This window comes from Salmo salar, chromosome 11 (assembly GCF_965601325.2).
Source record: "Salmo salar chromosome 11, fSalSal1, whole genome shotgun sequence".
Classification (NCBI taxonomy): Eukaryota; Metazoa; Chordata; class Actinopteri; order Salmoniformes; family Salmonidae; genus Salmo; species Salmo salar.
Window position 1 is genome coordinate 38,783,317 of NC_138301.1, and position 18,568 is coordinate 38,801,884.

Sequence of the window (18,568 nt, forward strand, 5' to 3'; positions counted from 1 at the left end):
TCCGTCTCTCCCTCCCCCAACTTTCCCTGCCACCTTCAGACTCCGTTATGACTTCACAATGACGCTGTCATTGAACTGATCTGCAAAACATATTAACACAACAAAATGACAAGGCTTCAATGGTGGTGGGAAGGCTAACGCTAACACTGGAATTAGGACTAGCTGAGGGCGGAGCTTATATGGAAAAAAGAAATTAACCAATGATCTTTATAAAAAATAATTAAACCAATGACCTTCTTTATAAAAAAGAAATAAACCAATGATCTCGTTTATAAAGAAGAAATAAACCAATGATCTTGTTTATAAAGAAGAAATAAACCAATTAAAAGAGCCTTAGAGGACTCTCCTCTAATAGAATTATGAAATATCCTTATTGTTTAATTTATAGAAGATTGAGACTATATCTAAACCACTAATAACACTAAAGTGAAAATTCTAGGCTACAGTTGTGATGTCATTGTGAGCATATTTACTTGACAGATGATGTGGACTGGAATGATATATTATACTGACATAATAGCTTGAGGGAGTTTTAGGTGTTCTAACACACACGCGTGCACACTCATACACGGCAAGTGGTGCTGTTTTTCAACGCTTTCGTCCTCTCAATCATCTATCCATCTTTACTAACGCTTGCTAACCTCATTGCTGTCATTTGCCTGTGTAACGCTGCCAACCTTGCTGCTTTTAGTTGCTGAAGTAGCTAACTGTTGCAATATCTGATTGGTGCATTCCTACTCAAACTTGGTTTCTGGAGCTCATCTTAACATCTAAATAACAACTGGCTGTCAATGAAATATTGTCATGTCCATTCAATGATTGCTCATCACTTAATACATTATATGGAGTCAATTCCATATCAGTTCAGTCCGTTCAAGGAGATTCCTTGGAATTCAAGAATCTAAAGTGTCCTCATTGAAAATAAATGACAATTTTTTTATTCGCTTGGCTACATTGACCACTTTGCACTACCACGTCTGCAATCCTTACCCAGTGAAACCCTTCTCTCTGTCACCCAATGAAACCCTTCCCTCTGTCACCCAATGAAACCCTTCTCTCTGTCACTCTTTGCTTTTAGCTAGTCCTCCCCCACCCCTCCCTCATCTACCTGATATCACAAAACAGATGGGAATGAGTTTTGTGCAAATTGTTGGCCCTGATTGATCAATTTGACATAAATGTGATTGCTGCCCCCTCCCCTTCCCCTTGATGGTCCAATCACTGACAAGTGACCACTGATAATTAAAAATGTAGTGCCCACTGATCACGGTCCAATCACAATGTGGGCAGCTTTCAGTCGGAATGGCTGTGACCTCCCTGCTTTCCAGTATGCCAAATCACCATTGAAAATGTTGTTGCAGTACAGTCTCCTTGAGCCGTAAAGACAACCACTGCCCCGGCTCGGCCCCCTTCCATCCTCCTCCTGTTTGGTTGCAGCCTGTCTCCCTCCCTATTAGCTGTGCATGGCTTTGACCAGAAACTCTGCTTTTAGGAAAGTCTACAGAGCCACACAATCATCACACACACACACACACACTCACTCACTCACTCACTCACTCACTCACTCACTCACTCACTCACTCACTCACTCACTCACTCACTCACACACACACGTATGTAATGACACACGCTCACAGGAGTCTGGAGTGCTCTAGCTCTCTTTCTCTCTCTGGAGTGAGTCTGCACGTTTCCTTGTGTGCAATGCTGCTGTTGTGTGTTCATCTATTGGGTGAGCGTGCTCTTTTGCAGTCTTTCCCTCTTGTCTTTCACCCTCTCTCACTCTTATCTCCCTATCCATTCTCTCTGTCTCACTCCCTCCTTTCCCTGTATCATCTGTCTTTCTTAAACCATCCTCTACCCTCTCGCCCTCCATCTCGCTCTCTCCATCTCGCTCTCTCCATCTCGCTCTCTCCATCTCTCTACCTCCATCTCTCTACCCCCCTCCTGTAATGCATCTCTGGGGTTCAACTCTGTAACCCCAAAACCCCCCCCTCATCGCTCCCTTCCCTGTGGCACAAAACTGATTGAGGATGACTGGTTCTTTCCCGGCTGCTCCGATCCAGCGCTGGCCAGCCGGCAGCAGGAGTTGGAGGAGGAGCTGGTGCAGGCCCGGGGTCTCACAGGGCCACATAGGAGCGGCAAGAAAATGGGAGGCACCGCCCACCAACACAGCCTGCAGGTACGGAGTAAAAGGGAGAGGAGGAGAATGAATGATGGAGGGGAGGTGGCAAGATGGGTGAGTGATTTGGTAGAGGGGGGGTGAGTTCAGAGCTGGGAAGGAATAAGGCAGCAATAATAATAAATTGGTGTGTGCTAATATTTGTCCTATTTCAAGTACAAGTGTATTAATACACGTGTGAATTTATGCATATCCCAACTCTCCCTGAGACACGCTCTGAGAGTGTGGTCACATGGTCACGGCCAGCAAGGATGCCTGTAGATGATCAGTATAACAAGGGAGATTAAATATTACTGTAGTTCTGTCTGACGTTAGATTTGTACGCTATCCTCTGTAACATCCCAGACAAAATGTACTTCAGTCACTAGACTAAAATGAGTATTGTCACCCCACCCCCACGCAGGAGGACTTTGAGTTTGATGGCAAGCAGGCGTTCCACCAGGACCCACACAGTGGCGTATCTGAGAGCACCACCCCGATGGAGGAGGAGGGGGAGAACATGGGAGGTTGGTGGCCTGAGTACACTTCCCCCAACACAGGTGTGAGACCCACTAGACAGTTTACGCTAGCATGCACGTTGTCGCTTTCTGTGTATTTGTCACCCACCCACCACCATTATGGGAGCTTGAGATGTTTTAGTCATTTGGGTTGTTTTGTCATTTTGTCAACGTAGGCCTAACACTCCTCCGCCGTTTTTGGGGTTTTACATGTGGGTGTTTTTTCTCCCTCCAGTCAAACACATTCAACCCCAGAGTGAATACATTCCCTAAGGTTGACTCATCTGTGGGGTTTTGTGTCATCTCATCACAAGTTGAGGTGGTTATTATTTGAACATGTGCATGCTGGTTGAACTGGCTTGTATTTGGCTCGCTACGATATTAGTCCATGTCGAATGCATTGAACTCTTGTCAGTTCATATGAATTTAGGTGGAGAGTTTCCCCCGTCTGTGGTAAGTGTTTGGCTTTTATGCTGTTTTGCATGCCCTGTCTGTTCTTCTTTTTCCTCTCATCTCTCCTTGTGTTTGACACATTCACTGTGTTGAAAGGTTCATGGTTTTTAATGGGACAAAAAAATATAAATAAATGTACAAAAACCAGTGACCTTGCATGGGGCAAGTAGCAGGCCAATTATCATAAACTTTGTAATCCATCACAACAATATGTTTGCATGGAAACGTTTCAGTTGTGACTGTATAAAGGGCTGATTCTATGATTACAATTTGCATCCATTTTCGCTAATTATTGTTGATGATAGATAACTACCAGATTTCTCAACCACTGATTGTCTCTTTCTTGTCTATGCGACTGCCCTTGCAGGTGGCCTGCGGTCGGTAGTGGAGGAGTTGGAGCTGGAGAGGAACCAGCTGCAGGAACAGATCCTAGGACTGGAGGACCGCTGTCAGGACCTTGAGGACCGGCTGCAGCTGCAGGCTCGCATCGAGTCCCTACAGGTAAACTCTCACGTCTCACAGACCTGGTTGGAACCTCATATCTCACACCTTGTAGAGCTATCAGACCCACATGCTCCTTGCAGAATGCCACACTGTACCAAGATAGCCTCCATAAAGACACTTAAAGCAGGGGTTCCTAAACCTTTTCACTCAGGCCCCTCTTCCAGCATTGGGGAACATCCCACGCCCCACGTATGTTTCTATGGGCACAAGCACTGTTCATGACACAAACTGTTCACACATTTTGCAGGTTTAAAGCTTATTTCCTGGAATTCTACACATTTTGTTATGGGTTGTATAGAAAATGTTGCAGTTTTAATGCAAATTTTCTTGCAATTATATACATCCTGCCATGTCTAATGTGTATTCATGTAATATTTGAGTGACTCAAACGTTACTACAAAATCTGTGCTAAAAAACATTAGCTGACATGGGCTAGTTGATCTGGACATTTCTGACAAGTTATAAATAGATCTCTAAGGTATACAATGACCGACATGACGAGGAATACTGATAATTTACTACCCAATTCGAAATTTCCCCTTGTCCATTCTATAATTACAACTTTCAAGAGTAAGTTGAAAGCCGGACTGAGTTCCCTAAAAATAATCTCAATTTTTTTGGGGGGGGCCCACAGTTTAGGAATCCCACAATTTAGGAACCACTGACTTAAGGGACCTTACTTACTCCCCTCTCACACTTCCATACCACTCACCATAGATTACCCGCTTTTACCCTCCTATACCTCCTGGTCTGTTCATAAAAAGAAGCACACAACTGACTTTGTTCACGGCTTACTTACCTGTGCCAGTTCCTGAGGTAGTGGAAATCTAATTTGTAACTTTGTCAGCTGCTCCCATTATCAACATGTTGCATCTTATAAGTTCTCCTTTGTGTTTGGGAGTTTGTTTTGCCTTTGCTTTTGGATTGACTTTTTACTGAATTCATTTGTACTATTCAGTTCATTGCATGTTTCTTCCCGAGGACTAGGATTTTGTAACAAACTCCTCTAACACAGGTGACGTTTGATGTTGATGAAGAAAGGCGGCCATTTTGGGTTTCCCAGGTGTGTTAGTGTTTGTGTGCGCTAGAGAGAGTACCACCGGCGGTGAAGGCTAATCCTTTGGCTTGTTTGTTTTGGAAACCCACTGTTCTGTGTTCACGGCTTGCGAGCAGTCTTCTAATAAGCGAGTGCTATGTTGAGCATATTTTGCCCACAAATTCACTCGGTGTGGAGAACAAACTCACTTGGTTGGTTAATTGTTCAACCATCATATAAGGAGCATACAAAAGTATATGACAATTCTAATCCGGCCAAGTTCAAAGCATTTTTTTATCCTAAGAAAGGCAAAATAGATAATAGAAATGATACTAAGCCAAAATGTCCTGAAAGCTGAAATGTGTTCCTTTTATGCTGTGTTGTTTGGACTAAACCTAACACTGTACATAGAAGAAAGGGAGTAGTATTTTGGGTCAATATGTGTGCAGTGAGATGGAGTGAGCTTCCTACTGGCTTTACTCTGAGCTTTTCTCCAAACCATGTTAAACCTTCCCTCTCCTCCCCCTCCCCACAGAACGAGTCAGAGAGACTACAGGGTCAACTGGTCAGCCTTCGGAGCCAGCAGAGCAGGGATGCAGAGAAACACCATCTCCTGGTCACCAGCCTCAACGAGCAGCTCAAAGGGTAAGCCCACACAATTCATCCTCAATCAAAGTGCTAAACCAAAAAAGGTCACGGGTCACACACATAAATAGTAAACCGGTTCATTTCCCAAATTTGTATTCAGTGCCAGTTACTCATTTAAGGGTAAAAGGAATGTAAGGTTTTTGTACTGAATAGTTTGGCTCCATGTATCTAACTGTAGTCATACGCAAGTTATAAATAAACGAATACAATCAAGCATGTGTAAAGTTGTGCACTGATGATGATCATGTGTTTGTGCTAAAAAAAAACATGAAATTAAATGAAATGTATGCATTCACTACTGTAAGTCGCTCTGGATAAGAGCGTCTACTAAATGACTAAAATGTAAATGTAAAAATGCTTTTTTGCATTGGAGAATGTAAGATTATCACCATGTCCTCATTTGTAACCTTTAAAACATCTCCTTTCTCTTTGATGCCTTTTAGATTGAGCGACACCCAAGAGTGTCTCGAAACCTCTCTTATAGAGAAGGAGAACACATTAGTCAAGACCTCTGAGAAACTGGAGCTCATCGACAGCCTCCGAGATTCTTTAAAGGAAAAGGAGGCGCAACACAAAGAGGTGTCCGACAAGCTGCTTCAATCTGAGAACAATGTAAGTACAGTAGCCTGTTTTGGCGATCAATTAATAGTCAAATCTGTTTTATAGTAAGTCATGACACCTTTTTTTCTTCTTTCAGCTCACTGAAGTCTCCACAAAATGCAGTACCTTTGAAAAACAGTGTTCAGAACTGAAGACAGCGGTTGCAGATCTCACACATAAGCTGAGTGTGCTTAAAGAGAAGGTAAGGTTTCGGGATATGACTACCATGGCTTAATTACTGTGATGAAATATAAATATTAATTGGAATTCAGGTTACAGTTTTTGCATATAAGAAACCAGAAGACATGTTTATCTCAGATTTAATAGTTTAGGCGAACTATTACCTTCACACTCATTAAATGGCAATGATATTGACAGTACTTTAGGAGATTTCTGCCTCCAGTAACATATTTGTATTTTTTCCAAACCCGTAGACACAGAAACAAGAGGCCACAATAAAGACTCTTAAAAATGACCTGGATCAGACAAACGATGAACTGGACAAGTTGAACACCACCCATCTGGAAGAAAGGTCTCAGCTGATCCACAACCTTCAAAGCTGTGAACGGGAGATTGATAACCTCAGAGACGTCCTCTCAGACAAGGACAAGGAGATCTTAGCCCTCTCGGGCAACATGGCGGAGTACGCAGAGCAGATCATGGGGCTGAAGCAGGAGATCAAGCACAAGGACGAGGACCTGGTTCGCATCGAGACCGCCCTCACCAAATCGGAGCGGGAGGCACAGATCATCAGAGACTCTCAGAACTCGGACCAGCAGGCTCTGAACACCAGGACGGCAGAGCTGGTGGAACAGCTGAAGGATGCAGAGACTGAGCTGAGCAAGGCCAAAGAGGAGAAGGAGTCGAGGACAGTAGAGGTGGAGGAGCTGAGGAAGCAAGTGGAAGAGGACAAGCGGACCATCCTGGAACTTCGAGGGGAGATCCAGCAGCACAACGTGGGCCATCGTAATCATCTCTTGGAGTGCGAAACTCAGATCTCTTCACTGAAGGAGAATGTGACTGTTGCTTCCCAGAAACTACAGGAGTCCGAGGGTCTCATCTCTCAGTTGAGGGAAGCAAGTACATCCAGCAAGACACTGAAAGACCAGCTTCAGGACAAGGAGCAGACGTATGAGAAAGAACTCAAATCGGTTGAGGAGGAACGGAACAAGCTTCGCGCAGAGGTGTCCAAACACAACGATGACCTTAAGACCCTGTCCAACCAGCTAGAGAAGCAGACAGAGTGTCAGGTACAGTTGAAAAAAGAGGTGCAAGAAAAACTGGAGACAATATCCTCTCTTGAGGAAAAACTCAGGGCCATCCAGGAAGAGGCCGAAGTAGAGCAACAGAAATTTAACACAGAACTGCAAGTCAGAGATTCTGAAAAGGAGAAGTTGACGAAAGACCTGCAGGTTAAATTGGAAAATATCTCAAATATGAAGAAGCTCTTGAAAAACTTGAAGACTGAAAAACAACAACTGCAAGCTGACCTGAAGGAGAAGGCAGATGAACTTAAGTCTCAAAAGCAGCTTGTAGATGAGCTTAATAAAACATCTACGGCAGCTCTTGAACTTAACAGCAGTTTGAACTCTCAAGCAAATGGCCTCAGAGAGGAGAATCAGAGATTGCAACAGGATGTAGCTGGAAAGCAGATATCCATTTCAGAGATGACAGATGAAAGGGATTCTCTGAGAAGCAAAGTCTCCAACTTCGAAACACAGCATTCAGAAAACAGCAAAGTCATTGAAGGGCTTCTGAAAGACAAGGAAGAGCTGAGTGTTAGAGCCAATGAACTGAACAAGGCCCTGGAGCAAAATAAACAGTCAATTTCCGAGAGTCTATTTGAGAAAACAAATGAATGTAGTCTTCTAACTAAAACACTCAGGGAAAAGGAGGAGACAGTTGCATGTTTACAGGTGCAAATTGACAATTTGAACACTCAGGTGGAGCAGCTCCATCACAACATTGCTGAAAAAGAGAAGTCTGTCACTGATCAAAACTCACAAGTAGAGGCACAGCAGAGCCAGCTGTCGCAACTCCAGGAAACAATGTATTTACTGCAGGAGCAGGTAACTGCCCTGAAAACTGGGCTCACGGAGAAAGACACCGTATTGCAGCAGAAATCAGATGAGTGTAGCTCTTTACAGAATAAACTTGGGCAGCAGAAAAAGCTTCTATCTAAGCTACAGGGTGAGACTAAATCACTTAAAGGACAATGCTCACAACTGACCCAGCGTCTGGAAGAAAAAGAAGAGACCTTCAGACAAATGACACAGGACTGTGAAAGTCACAAAGACGAGCTGAACCAGAGGAACGAGTCATTGAAGTCACTAAGCAGTCAGCTTGGTGTCATGAACGAGAGCAGTGTGAAGTTGGAGTCTGAAAATACAGAGCTGAAAACCACTCTGGAGAACCACGAAGCAGAAAACAACAAGCTGAGGCATGAGATGGAACAGAGGCAAGCTGAGGTGGTTGGCCTCCACAGTCACATCCAGGCACTGAGTGAGCAAAACCAACAACTCCGAGCTGCTTATGAGATCAGAGATAAGGAACTTGCCCAGCAAATGCAGGTTGCATCTGAGCTTGATAGAAGGGTAAATGTGACTCTTGAGCAGAACACAAACCTGTGCTCACAACTGAACAGTCTGACAGAGGAGAAGCAGATAGTGCAACAGGAATTAGCTGTACAGTCGGAGTCCATTTCTGAATTAACCAAGGAGAAGAACTTACTTCTAGATAAACTTTCCAATTTTGAAATGCAACATTCAGAAAACTGCAAAATTATTGACGGGCTACTGAAAGACAAAAAGGAGCTCAGTGTAGCAGTAGAGGAACTCAACAAGTTCCTAGAGCAAAACAAACAGACCATTTCAGAGAGTTTGCTGGACAAAACAAATAAATGTACTAATCTCACCAAATTGCTTAGAGGGAGTGAAGAGGCACTTGAACATTCACAAGACCAAGTTGACAGCTTGATCACCCAACTTGATCAACTGAACAACAACATGACCGAAAAAGAGAAGACTATCAGAAATCAAAACTCACAATTAGAGGCCCAGCAGAGAGAGTTGTCGCAACTCCAGGAGACATTGTCTCTATTACAGGAGCAGGGGACCGCACTGAAATCTGGGCTCACAGAGAAAGACACCATGTTGCAGCAGAAAGCAGAGGAGTGGAGCTCTTTACAGAATAAACTTAATCAACTGCAGGGCGAGACTAAATCACTTAAAGGACAATGCTCACAACTGACTCAGCGTCTGGAAGAAAAAGAAGAGACATTCAGACAAATGACACAGGACTGTGAAAACCACAAAGACGAGCTGAACCAGAGGAACGAGTCATTGAAGTCACTAAGCAGTCAGCTTGGTGTCATAAACGAGAGCAGTGCGAAGTTGGAGTCTGAAAATACAGAGCTGAAGACCACTCTGGAGAACCACGCAGCAGAAAACAAGAAGCTAAGGGAAGAGATGGAACAGAGGCAAACTGAGATATTAGATCTTAGGGACAACATCCAAGCATTGAATGAACAGAATGTCAGACTAAAAACCGAACTCAAAAACTCTGTCACAGAGGCATCCAAGAAACTTGAGGAGATTTCAGTTCTCAAGGCAGAGATCTCTAACAGGGACAGTTATGCGTCTAATTTAACAAAGCAACTGACAGCAGCCTGCTCGGACAGGGATAGCTTAGGTTTGAATTTGCAGCAGAGAGGTGAGTCCCTAAATCAGCAGGAGATGTTTATTAAGCAGTTACAAGCTAAGTCAGTAGAGGGTGAGGGTCAGATGAGCCAGGCCATAACTGAGCTGCAGACACAAGCTCAGAGTCTTCAGAAAAGCCTTCAAGACAAAGATGTTTCGCTGCATGAGGCGGAGAAACGGCTGAGTCTGCTCAGAGAGAAGTTCACCTTAGAATCTGAGGATTTCAAAACCCAGCTGAATTCAAATGCGGAAACAATGAAACGGCTTCAGGGTGATCTGCGTAATGCGGTGGAACAGAGTAACCAGCTCAGTGGGAGGCTTGAAGAACAAGAGGCACAGCTTAAGCAGAAAGTTGATGATTATGTGAGTTTAAGGACATATGTTTCAGAGCTGGAGGATTCCACCACACAGCTCAGAGGTCAAGTTGACAGCCTGACCTCTGAGTCATCCCTGTTAAAAGAGACCCTGAAAGAGAAAGTCAAGTTCTTCCTTGAGGCCCAGAGCACCTCCTCAGCTGTTAGCGAAAGCCTAAATTCAAAACTCAAAACCAAAGATACAGAATGTGAGAGCTTAAAAGAGCAGCTTTCGCACCTCCAAGAGTCTGTTTTAAAGCTCAATACCAAAGATGCAGAATGTGAGAGCTTAAAAGAGCAGCTTTCACACCTCCAAGAGTCTGTTTCAAAGCTCAATAGTAGCCTCAGTGCCCAGTCCTCTGAAGTGGCACGACTTCAACAAGCCTTAGAGGAAAGAGGGACTGCCGTTATGGACCAGTCAAAGGCCCTTCAGGAGCTGCAGAGAAGGGCAGATGAAGCAGCCCTCTTCAAAACCCAGTTCATGGAGAGCACAGAGTTGGTGTCACAACTGCAGGGTCAGATTCAGGAACTCTCCACTAAGTCTGCAAGCCTCAGCCAGTCAGCAGAGGAGAACCAAAGTGCCTTTGTAAATCTTCAGGAGAAGTATGCTGCTCATTTAGAGGAGCTCCAGGAAGCTCGGACGATGCTTTCTCAAAGGGCCGAGGAGATGTCCAGTCTTAACAAGGCCCTCAGTGACAGCAACGGCGCAGTTCAGGCAGCAGAAAACACCATAGAGGTGCTGAGGAATGAGTCTTCCTTGCTACGTCAAGACCTTCGGCAAATTCAAAAACTGAATGTCGACCTTTCAAAACAAAAGGAAGACGCCCTTGATACCCATCAAAGGAGCACCTCAACATTCACTGTTGAAATTGAGAGACTAAAATCTCAGTATTTGCATGTGGCTGCTCAGGTAAATGCACTGACAGAAAATCTTGAGCAGAGAGAGATGTCTCTTCATGCCATTAACAGTCAGTACACAGCCCAGGTGAAACAGGCAGAGCACGTAGTGTCAGAAATGAATAAACTAGAAGAGCAAAATAAGAAGCTAAGAGAGGAGATCGCACTGTCAAAGCAAGAAAATCAACAGCGGCTGGATGCAGCAATCAGTGAAAAAGAACGTCTGCAGCAAGAAGTTCAGAAACTCATAATTGAGAGAGATGAACATGGCAAGAGCTATAGCAGCCAGATACAAACAATGCAGGAGCAGTTGCATCTCCAAAAGCAGCAGCAATCCAGCAGCATGAATGAAGTCATGGAGAAAATGGTGGCTGAGAAGGAAAGACTACAGGTTGAGGTTAGTGTCAAAGGTGAAGAAATCACCGGATTGAAATCAGACATTCAAAAGATAGGGAAAACTCTTCAGGACTCTGAGAAGGAGTGGCTATTGGTCCTGGATAGAGAGACGCAGGATAAAAATATAATTGCGGAGCAGTTGAAAAGTGTTGAAAATGAAATTAAGTCAAAAGATTTTAAAGTTCAAGCATTGAAACAAGACCTAGATAGTTTGCATGAAAAGTTGGCAGAGGCAGCAACAGCAATTAGACAGGGTTCAGATCTGCTTAAAGCGAAAGAGGTAGAGGCATCCACATCCAGAGTTCAGATTGAAAACATCTTAGTATCTGTTCAGGAAAAAGACAAGCATAATATTGAATTGAGGCAGGCTCTTCAAGATATGGAAAGTGAGTTAAGACAATTGGAGGTCAGCAAAGAGTGTTCTGACAAAGATTTGTCTGTATTGTCACTAACCATGTCTGATAGATTAGTTGCTTTAGAGGAGGAAAAGGTCTCCCTACAGACTATGCTCAAACAGTTGAGAGAAAGACATCAGTGTGAGGTAGATTCTTTGAGGGGTGAATTAAATAAAGTTTCAGAATTGTTGAAACGGACAAAGTGTACCCTTAATGATAAAGAAATGGGCTATAAAGGTGAGAATCAACAGAATGTTTTATTGCAAGAAAAGATCCAGCACCTTCATGCACAGCTCCAAACTGAGACTCAGAATCTGAGAGAGGCAGGTATTAAACAGACAGCTCTACTTAGTGACATCCAAACGAAAGATGAGCAGGTCAGCTGCATGACCATCCAAATAAGTCACCAGAAGGAATTGCTAGCAGGTCTCAGTCAACAGTTGAGGGAGAAAGATGCTTCAGTAGCACAGGTAATTGAATCCGCCTCAAACGAAAGGATGAAATACGCAGAGGAAAATAGTAATTTCCTCTCACAGCTGGAAAGCTTGGAAAATGCACAAAGTAGCTCTATGAAACAGCTTGAAAATATGTCCTTGCAACTAGAAGAGAGCAAAGCTCATCTGTCACGCTCTCAAAGTGAACTTGAGGCCAAGGATTTGGAGAATGGAGATTTGGTTAAAGAAAGGGATAATCTCAAAACTCAGCTCACTAAGTTAACCAAAGAAAAAGAGGTAATGAAAAAGAAGCTCCAAGCTGCCCTGGTTGTAAGGAAAGAACTTTTGAAGAAGCTAGAGGAGCATGAACATCAAATAGAGCAGAATGTGAATAAAGGAATTGAGATTTCAGGCTTACAGGATCGGTTGCAAGAACTCACTTTACAAGCTCAAGCTACTACAAAAGAGCATGAAGACATTGTTGCAGATATTAAATGGCAAGTACATCAAAAAGAGGGTGAATTCCTAGAACTGGCCAAGGTCTTAACAGTGCGAGACAGTCTTGTAGAACATTTTGAAATAAATATGCAAACTTTGCAAGCGAAACTAGATGAACAAGAAGCAAGTTTGACAACAGCACTGCATAATCTCAATGAAAAGAGCATCATCATTGATCAACTTAATTCCAACATCTCTGAGAAAGAGGAGGCTTTTGAACAGGAGAGAAGTGGTATGATGCTGAAGTTAGAGAAGCTTCAAGAGGATATGAAAAAGAGCGAGGATAGTTTGAAGGAGGACATGTCAAGCTCCAGTGCTACAGCTGTTGACATTGAAAACGAGTTGACAAAGGTGAAGCAAGAAAAGGCAATGATGCAGAAAAAGGCTCAAGCTGCTTTACTGGCACGAAAAGAGACTATAAAGAAGTCTCAAGAAAGTGAGAAAAAGTACATCCAAGAGCTTTCAGAATTAAAAGATGATTATAAAGCACTCCTGGAACAACACTGTCAGCAGACCAATGACCTTAATGCTGTCCAGTTAAGTTACGACCAGAAGGTCAAGAAATTCGAAGAAATCAGTCAGGCCTCAGTCTCTCAGCTAGGTGAATTGGAGACCCTAAGACTGCTTGTACAGGAACGGGATAAAACGCTTCAAGACCTCAACATGTCCCTATCAGAGAGGGAGAGTCAAGTCCATGCCTCCTCATCATATCAAGCAGAGTTAGAAACCCTTCACTTCAAACTGGAAAGCATGTCCTCTGAGTTGGCAAATAAGGACAAGGTTCTCATAGCACTGGAACAGAAGTCCAAAGCATTATCTGAGAGAATGAGCTGTACAGAAAGTCAACTTGAAAAAGCCCATGCAGAGATAAAGGAGAAGATGGAAGAGCTCGCAAGACAGCAACAAGCAGTGGAGATGGCCGAGCAGCAGCACCAGCAGGAAAAACAAACTATGGTAGATGACCACCTGGTGCTGCAGAACCAGTTGGGCGCATTACAAGCCACAGTGGAGGAGCTAAAACACACCTTAGAAGCACTTGTTGGTGAGAAAGAATCCCAGTCGCAGAAATTTATAAGTGAAAGCAAAGAACTAATAGAGGACAGGGATCGAATGAAAGGAGAGCTGGAGAATGCACTCACTACCATCGCCCAGCAATCGTCTGAACTTCAAATCCTCCAAAACACTTGGGCTGAAACTCAACAGCAACTCGGTGAAGAAAAGGAACAGCTGAAAGTGGAGCTTGAAAAAGCACAGTCCCATTCTGCAGAGTCCCAGGCTGAAATGGAAAGTTATAAGCTGCACATGGAATCACTACAGCAGGAAAAAGAAAGCGCCTTCATGGTCATAGAACAATTAAACTGTGAAGTTGCCATGCTGGATGCTCAGCTAAAGGAAGCTGGAAAAGTTTATGAGGAGCTTCTTCAAAAGATACCTGGTTTGCAGGATACATCCTCTGAACAGATTGGTGTAATTGGGAAGGAGGTCCAGTATCTTAAGATATCCCCCGAAGAACATGAGATGAGTCTCAAGGAAAAAGATGATGCCCTGGTGATTTCTCAGGCTCTGGCCACAGAAAAGGAAGAGCTTATTGCTGCCTTGGAACAGCAACTGCAGCGGCAGATTCACCTTCACGAAGTTGCCATGGAAAAGATGAGGACTGAAGTTGATGAGCTTCAGCAGAGGTCTCAAGAAGATGCCAGCAAAACAAAGGATCAGGGCAACCAAAGCAAAACAGAACTTCTCACCAGGAAGCTTCAAGCAGCCTTAGTTTCCAGGAAAGAAATCTTGAAAGATAATAGCTCTCTGAAGGAACAAATGCGTATACTCTCAGCTAAAAATGAAGAAATTGGGGCATCATCCACTGTACTGGAAATGTCTGTTACCAAGTTGAAACAACAAAAAGAGGATCTGGAGAGTTCTGTATCATCCCTAAGCAAGGAGAAAGAGAAGCTCATTGCTGAGGTTGATCGCATCCTCAATGATAATCACAATTTATCTGCAGCCTGTGAAAGCCTCAAACTCACCATAGAAAATATCACCCAACAGAAACAGGCATTTTCGTGTCAGCTTGAGTCCCTGAAAGACTCGCAGACGGATGAGTTGTCGGAGTGGAAATCTAAGCACACAGAGCTGAAACAGGAGTATGAGTCACTTTTACAAGCGTACGAGAATGTCAGTAGCGAAATGGACAAGATGAGACAACTATTGGAGGGGGCAAGAAGAGAGAGACAAGAAGCGCTCTTTAAAGCAAACAAATCTGAATCTGAGAGGGAGAATCTGGAGAAGCAAGTTAGGGAGATGGAGGATGAAAATGAGAAAATTAAAGAGAAGATGAGAAAGTTTACTCAGGCCAAGCAGCAGAAAATGGAAGAGCTGGAGGAGGAGAATAGAAAAATCAGAATAGACTTGCTAGAGTTTGACGATAAGCAGAAAGTCACAGTTGAAGAGTTGACTATTAAAAACAACCACTTGGAAGCAGAGATCCACAGCCTTGTAGAGTCCTCAGAAGCTCTCAGTAGGAAGCTAACAGAGATTCAGCTCAACAATGGCAGTATGGCAGAGGCACTCAAAGAAGCAACCTGTTCATTAGAAAAGTGGCCCACCGAATCAAAGGCATGTGAGCAAAAAATTCAGCTTAAACTAGATGATGCTCTCATTTTGAATAATTCACTGACTGCCCAGATTGAGTCACAGAAGACAGAACTTACTTCCCAACAGGAAATCAATAAATTAATGCAAAAGGAGAAAGAAACTCTCTCTGAAAGAATTAAACAAATGCAGAATAAGCATGAAAAGGAATTGGGAGAAAAAGACGATGCAATCTCAGAGCTCCAAGAAATGATCAACAGACAAAGCCAAGAGACCATCAGCCTAAATGAGAAGGTCAGGATCTTGGAGGACGACAAGTCTATATTACAAGAGGAGCTTGAAAATGTCCAAGAGATCTCGGACAAAGTAAAAAATGAGAATGAATATTTGGAGATGGTGATCCTCAAAAACTCTGAAAGAATTGATGAACTGACAGAGACAGTCAATGTTCTCCAAGCCCAGAACACACAGCTCTCCTCTCAATTGACTGAGAGCAAAGAGAAGGTGACTCAGGTTTGCCAGGAGAAGGAGGAACAGCAGCTGAAGTTAGTTAAGGAGTTTGAGGAGAAACTCAAAATGTTCCAGAGAGGCAATGAGGGCTCCAGAAATATAAAGAAGGAGCTACAGGAACTGCTGAAAGAAAAGCATCATGAAATCAATCATTTGCAACATGACTCCATCAAATACCAGGAGCTGATTTTAGACCTAGAAAGGTCTCTGAAGTCTTCAGAGTCAGCGCATGAACAGGTGGAGAAGGAGCTGAGAGAAATGACAGAGAGGATATCTTCTCTAGAAGAAGGGAGGAGGCATCTTGAAGCTGAGCTTACCACACACAAGAACCTTCTCAATGAGGCAAAGAAAGATTTGACAAACATTAGCTCTGAAAAAGACCAATTGGTTGAGGTAGTATCAGAAAAGAACAATCAATCAGAATGTCAGGTCACGGAGAGAACTAAAGCACTACAGCATGTAGCTGAGCAGCAAAAGAGTATTTTCATGGAGAGGGAGGTAATTTTACAGCAACATATAGAGGAACTTCTGGGTTCCAAGGAGAGGGAGAGTCAGGTAGTGTTAGAATTGAAGAGGAAAATAGATTCTCAAGATTTACAGATGAATACTCTGAAGAGAGAGGCTGACACTAATTTGGCTAAGTTAGCAGCCCTGTCCTCTTGTCCTCATGGTACCGATGCTGTGAAACAGTGGAATGATATGTTCCTAAATACCTTGCATGAGAAGGACAGCCAGCTTCTAGAACAGGGCTTTGTCATAACGAGATTCCTTGAAGACATTCGAGTGAAAGAGAAGGAGATAACTGAACTGCAGGTAACCAAGTCGAGGCTCGAAAGGACACTTGGTGATTACACAGTAGCTGCCACAGCTCAGCAGAGGCAGTTGTTTATAATGGGTGCCAGTAATAGAGAGCTTAACGAAACCGTGGAGCTCCTGAATCAACAGTTGCAGGAACTGAGTGAGCAGGTTGAGAGATTAGAACAAGATAGGAGTGCACTCAACAGACATCTCACTGGCAGTGTAGATTCCACATCTAAAATGGAGTTTGATCTTCAGCAGCTGGAAAATACACTTTTAGACACAGAGTCCCAGCTACTCCTCTCGCAGTCTCACAGTGACATGCTTCAGGTTGCTTTTGAGAAACAGGAGGCCATTTCACTGCACCTGAAGTCACTCCTGCAGAACAAAGATGCAGAAATCTCCTCTCTGCTGTCCTCCAGAGATGGACAGATGTCTGGGTATCTAGAACAGCTGCAAGCCAATCACCGTGCCCAGGTTGAAGGCTACGAGGACAGACTAACTGCCTTGTACTATGAAAGGGAGAAAGCTGACAAGGAGTTCAGAAGGCTGGAGAACAAAGTAAAATCCCTTCAAATGAAAGTTGACCATTCCATTCAGGAAAAGGAAAAAATGGCTGCTCAGATGGAAACATTCAGGAACTCCATGGTCTCCTTGCAGACAGAGAGAGAGCGTTTGATGTCAGAATATAGGATGTCTGAGGCAAGGAATCAGACTGTAATGCAACGCAAGGAGGGGTCGGCTGAAGGAGACCTCAGTGCAACCAAGGGCCTTAAACACGAGATTAGGACTCTCCTTCATCAGATGGATGACCTGAACTCGGAGAATGCCATGCTCAGGGCACAGCTGATCAGATATAGAGAAGACTTGAATCAGGTCCTGTCCTTGAAGGACAGCCAGTTGAAAGAGTTGCTCAGGAAGCAGCAAGATGCCATCAGAAACCTGGAAAATCAAAAAGCCACAGCTGAAAAGCAGAACCGGAAGACCCTTCTGGAACTTGAGAGGGTAGGAGAGGCAAGCGATGCCTTAAAAGCTGAGAATTCCAAACTTCAAACACAGGTCACTGATCTGGAAGCGAACATATTGGCCCTGAATAAGGGAATGCAAGAAACGAATAAAGGCAAAGTGATTGCCGACTTGCAGCATGCCGTGGCAGCCAAAGCTGCGGAATGTAACGACCTCCAGCAAAAACTGTTTGCTCAGAAAGTGGCAGCGGATGACTGGAAAGGCAGCCTGCAGCTCTTGCAGCGCGAGACTGAGGAGAAACTGGGAGAGGCAGAGGACAAGTACAACAGCGAGCTCGATGCCTTTGAACAACAAGTCGAACTGATGAGAAACGAGAAGGAGACCGCTGACCAGAGGGTTGCTGAGCTGGCCAGGGACCTGATGCAAACTGAGCAGCTGCTGTCCAATGCTAGAGTCCAAAGCACGGACCTGAAGTTTCAGAACGAGTCTCTGGGTAAAGCCATGGCCGCCTTGCAGAACGACCGCGACCAGCTCATCGAGGACTTCAAGATCCTCCGGAACCGATACGACAAGGAGCTCCGAGAGACCCAGGGGGCCATGACCAAGGTGGAGAGACATCTAGGCGACACGACCTCGGAGCTGGCCACCTTGGCCAAAGAGAGACACATACTGGTACAGAAACTCTCTGCTCTAGAGAGCAAAGATGCTCCCTCCCAGCTCACTTCACTGGTAGACGAGCTGTCTGTGGCCTTGTCAGAGAAGGAAGGGCAGTTCCAACGGGTTTCCCTGGAAAACGACACATATAGCAGTAAGGTATCGGCTTTCTCTAGGTCCATGGCCAGCCTCCAAGATGACCGAGACCGGCTGATGGAGGAGCTGGCTGGGGCAAAGAGGGCATTCGAGTCCAGGCAAGGATTAGGTCCAGCGGTAGTAGACATCGCGAACACGGGGGAGTCAAATAGCCATAGAAGCAGTGGTATTCAGGCCCTTCAGACTGGGCGAGATGGGCTGGTAAGTCACCAGTTGTGACTCAAAGCTTGTTGTTTAGTTGTCATTTGGTTGTGTTTTGGTTTAGGCTGTGTGTGTGAACTTGCTGACAGCATGCAGGGGACCAGTC

At 44.2% G+C, this 18,568-nt stretch overlaps 1 protein-coding gene across 4 annotated transcripts in view; it reads left to right on the forward strand.

The window, feature by feature from the left end:
* The window catches only part of LOC106562751 (uncharacterized), a 52,292-nt gene that overhangs the window by 20,492 nt on the left and 13,232 nt on the right, over positions 1-18,568 (forward strand). For 2 of the 4 annotated variants that reach the window (XM_045689488.2, XM_045689489.2), the window contains exons 15-21: positions 2,064-2,179; positions 2,583-2,718; positions 3,497-3,630; positions 5,205-5,314; positions 5,761-5,929; positions 6,015-6,119; positions 6,352-11,262. In XM_045689488.2, the coding sequence (XP_045545444.2) occupies positions 2,064-2,179; positions 2,583-2,718; positions 3,497-3,630; positions 5,205-5,314; positions 5,761-5,929; positions 6,015-6,119; positions 6,352-11,262 (5,681 nt within the window). The other 2 variants (XM_045689490.2, XM_082957905.1) reach the window with 2 other exon arrangements.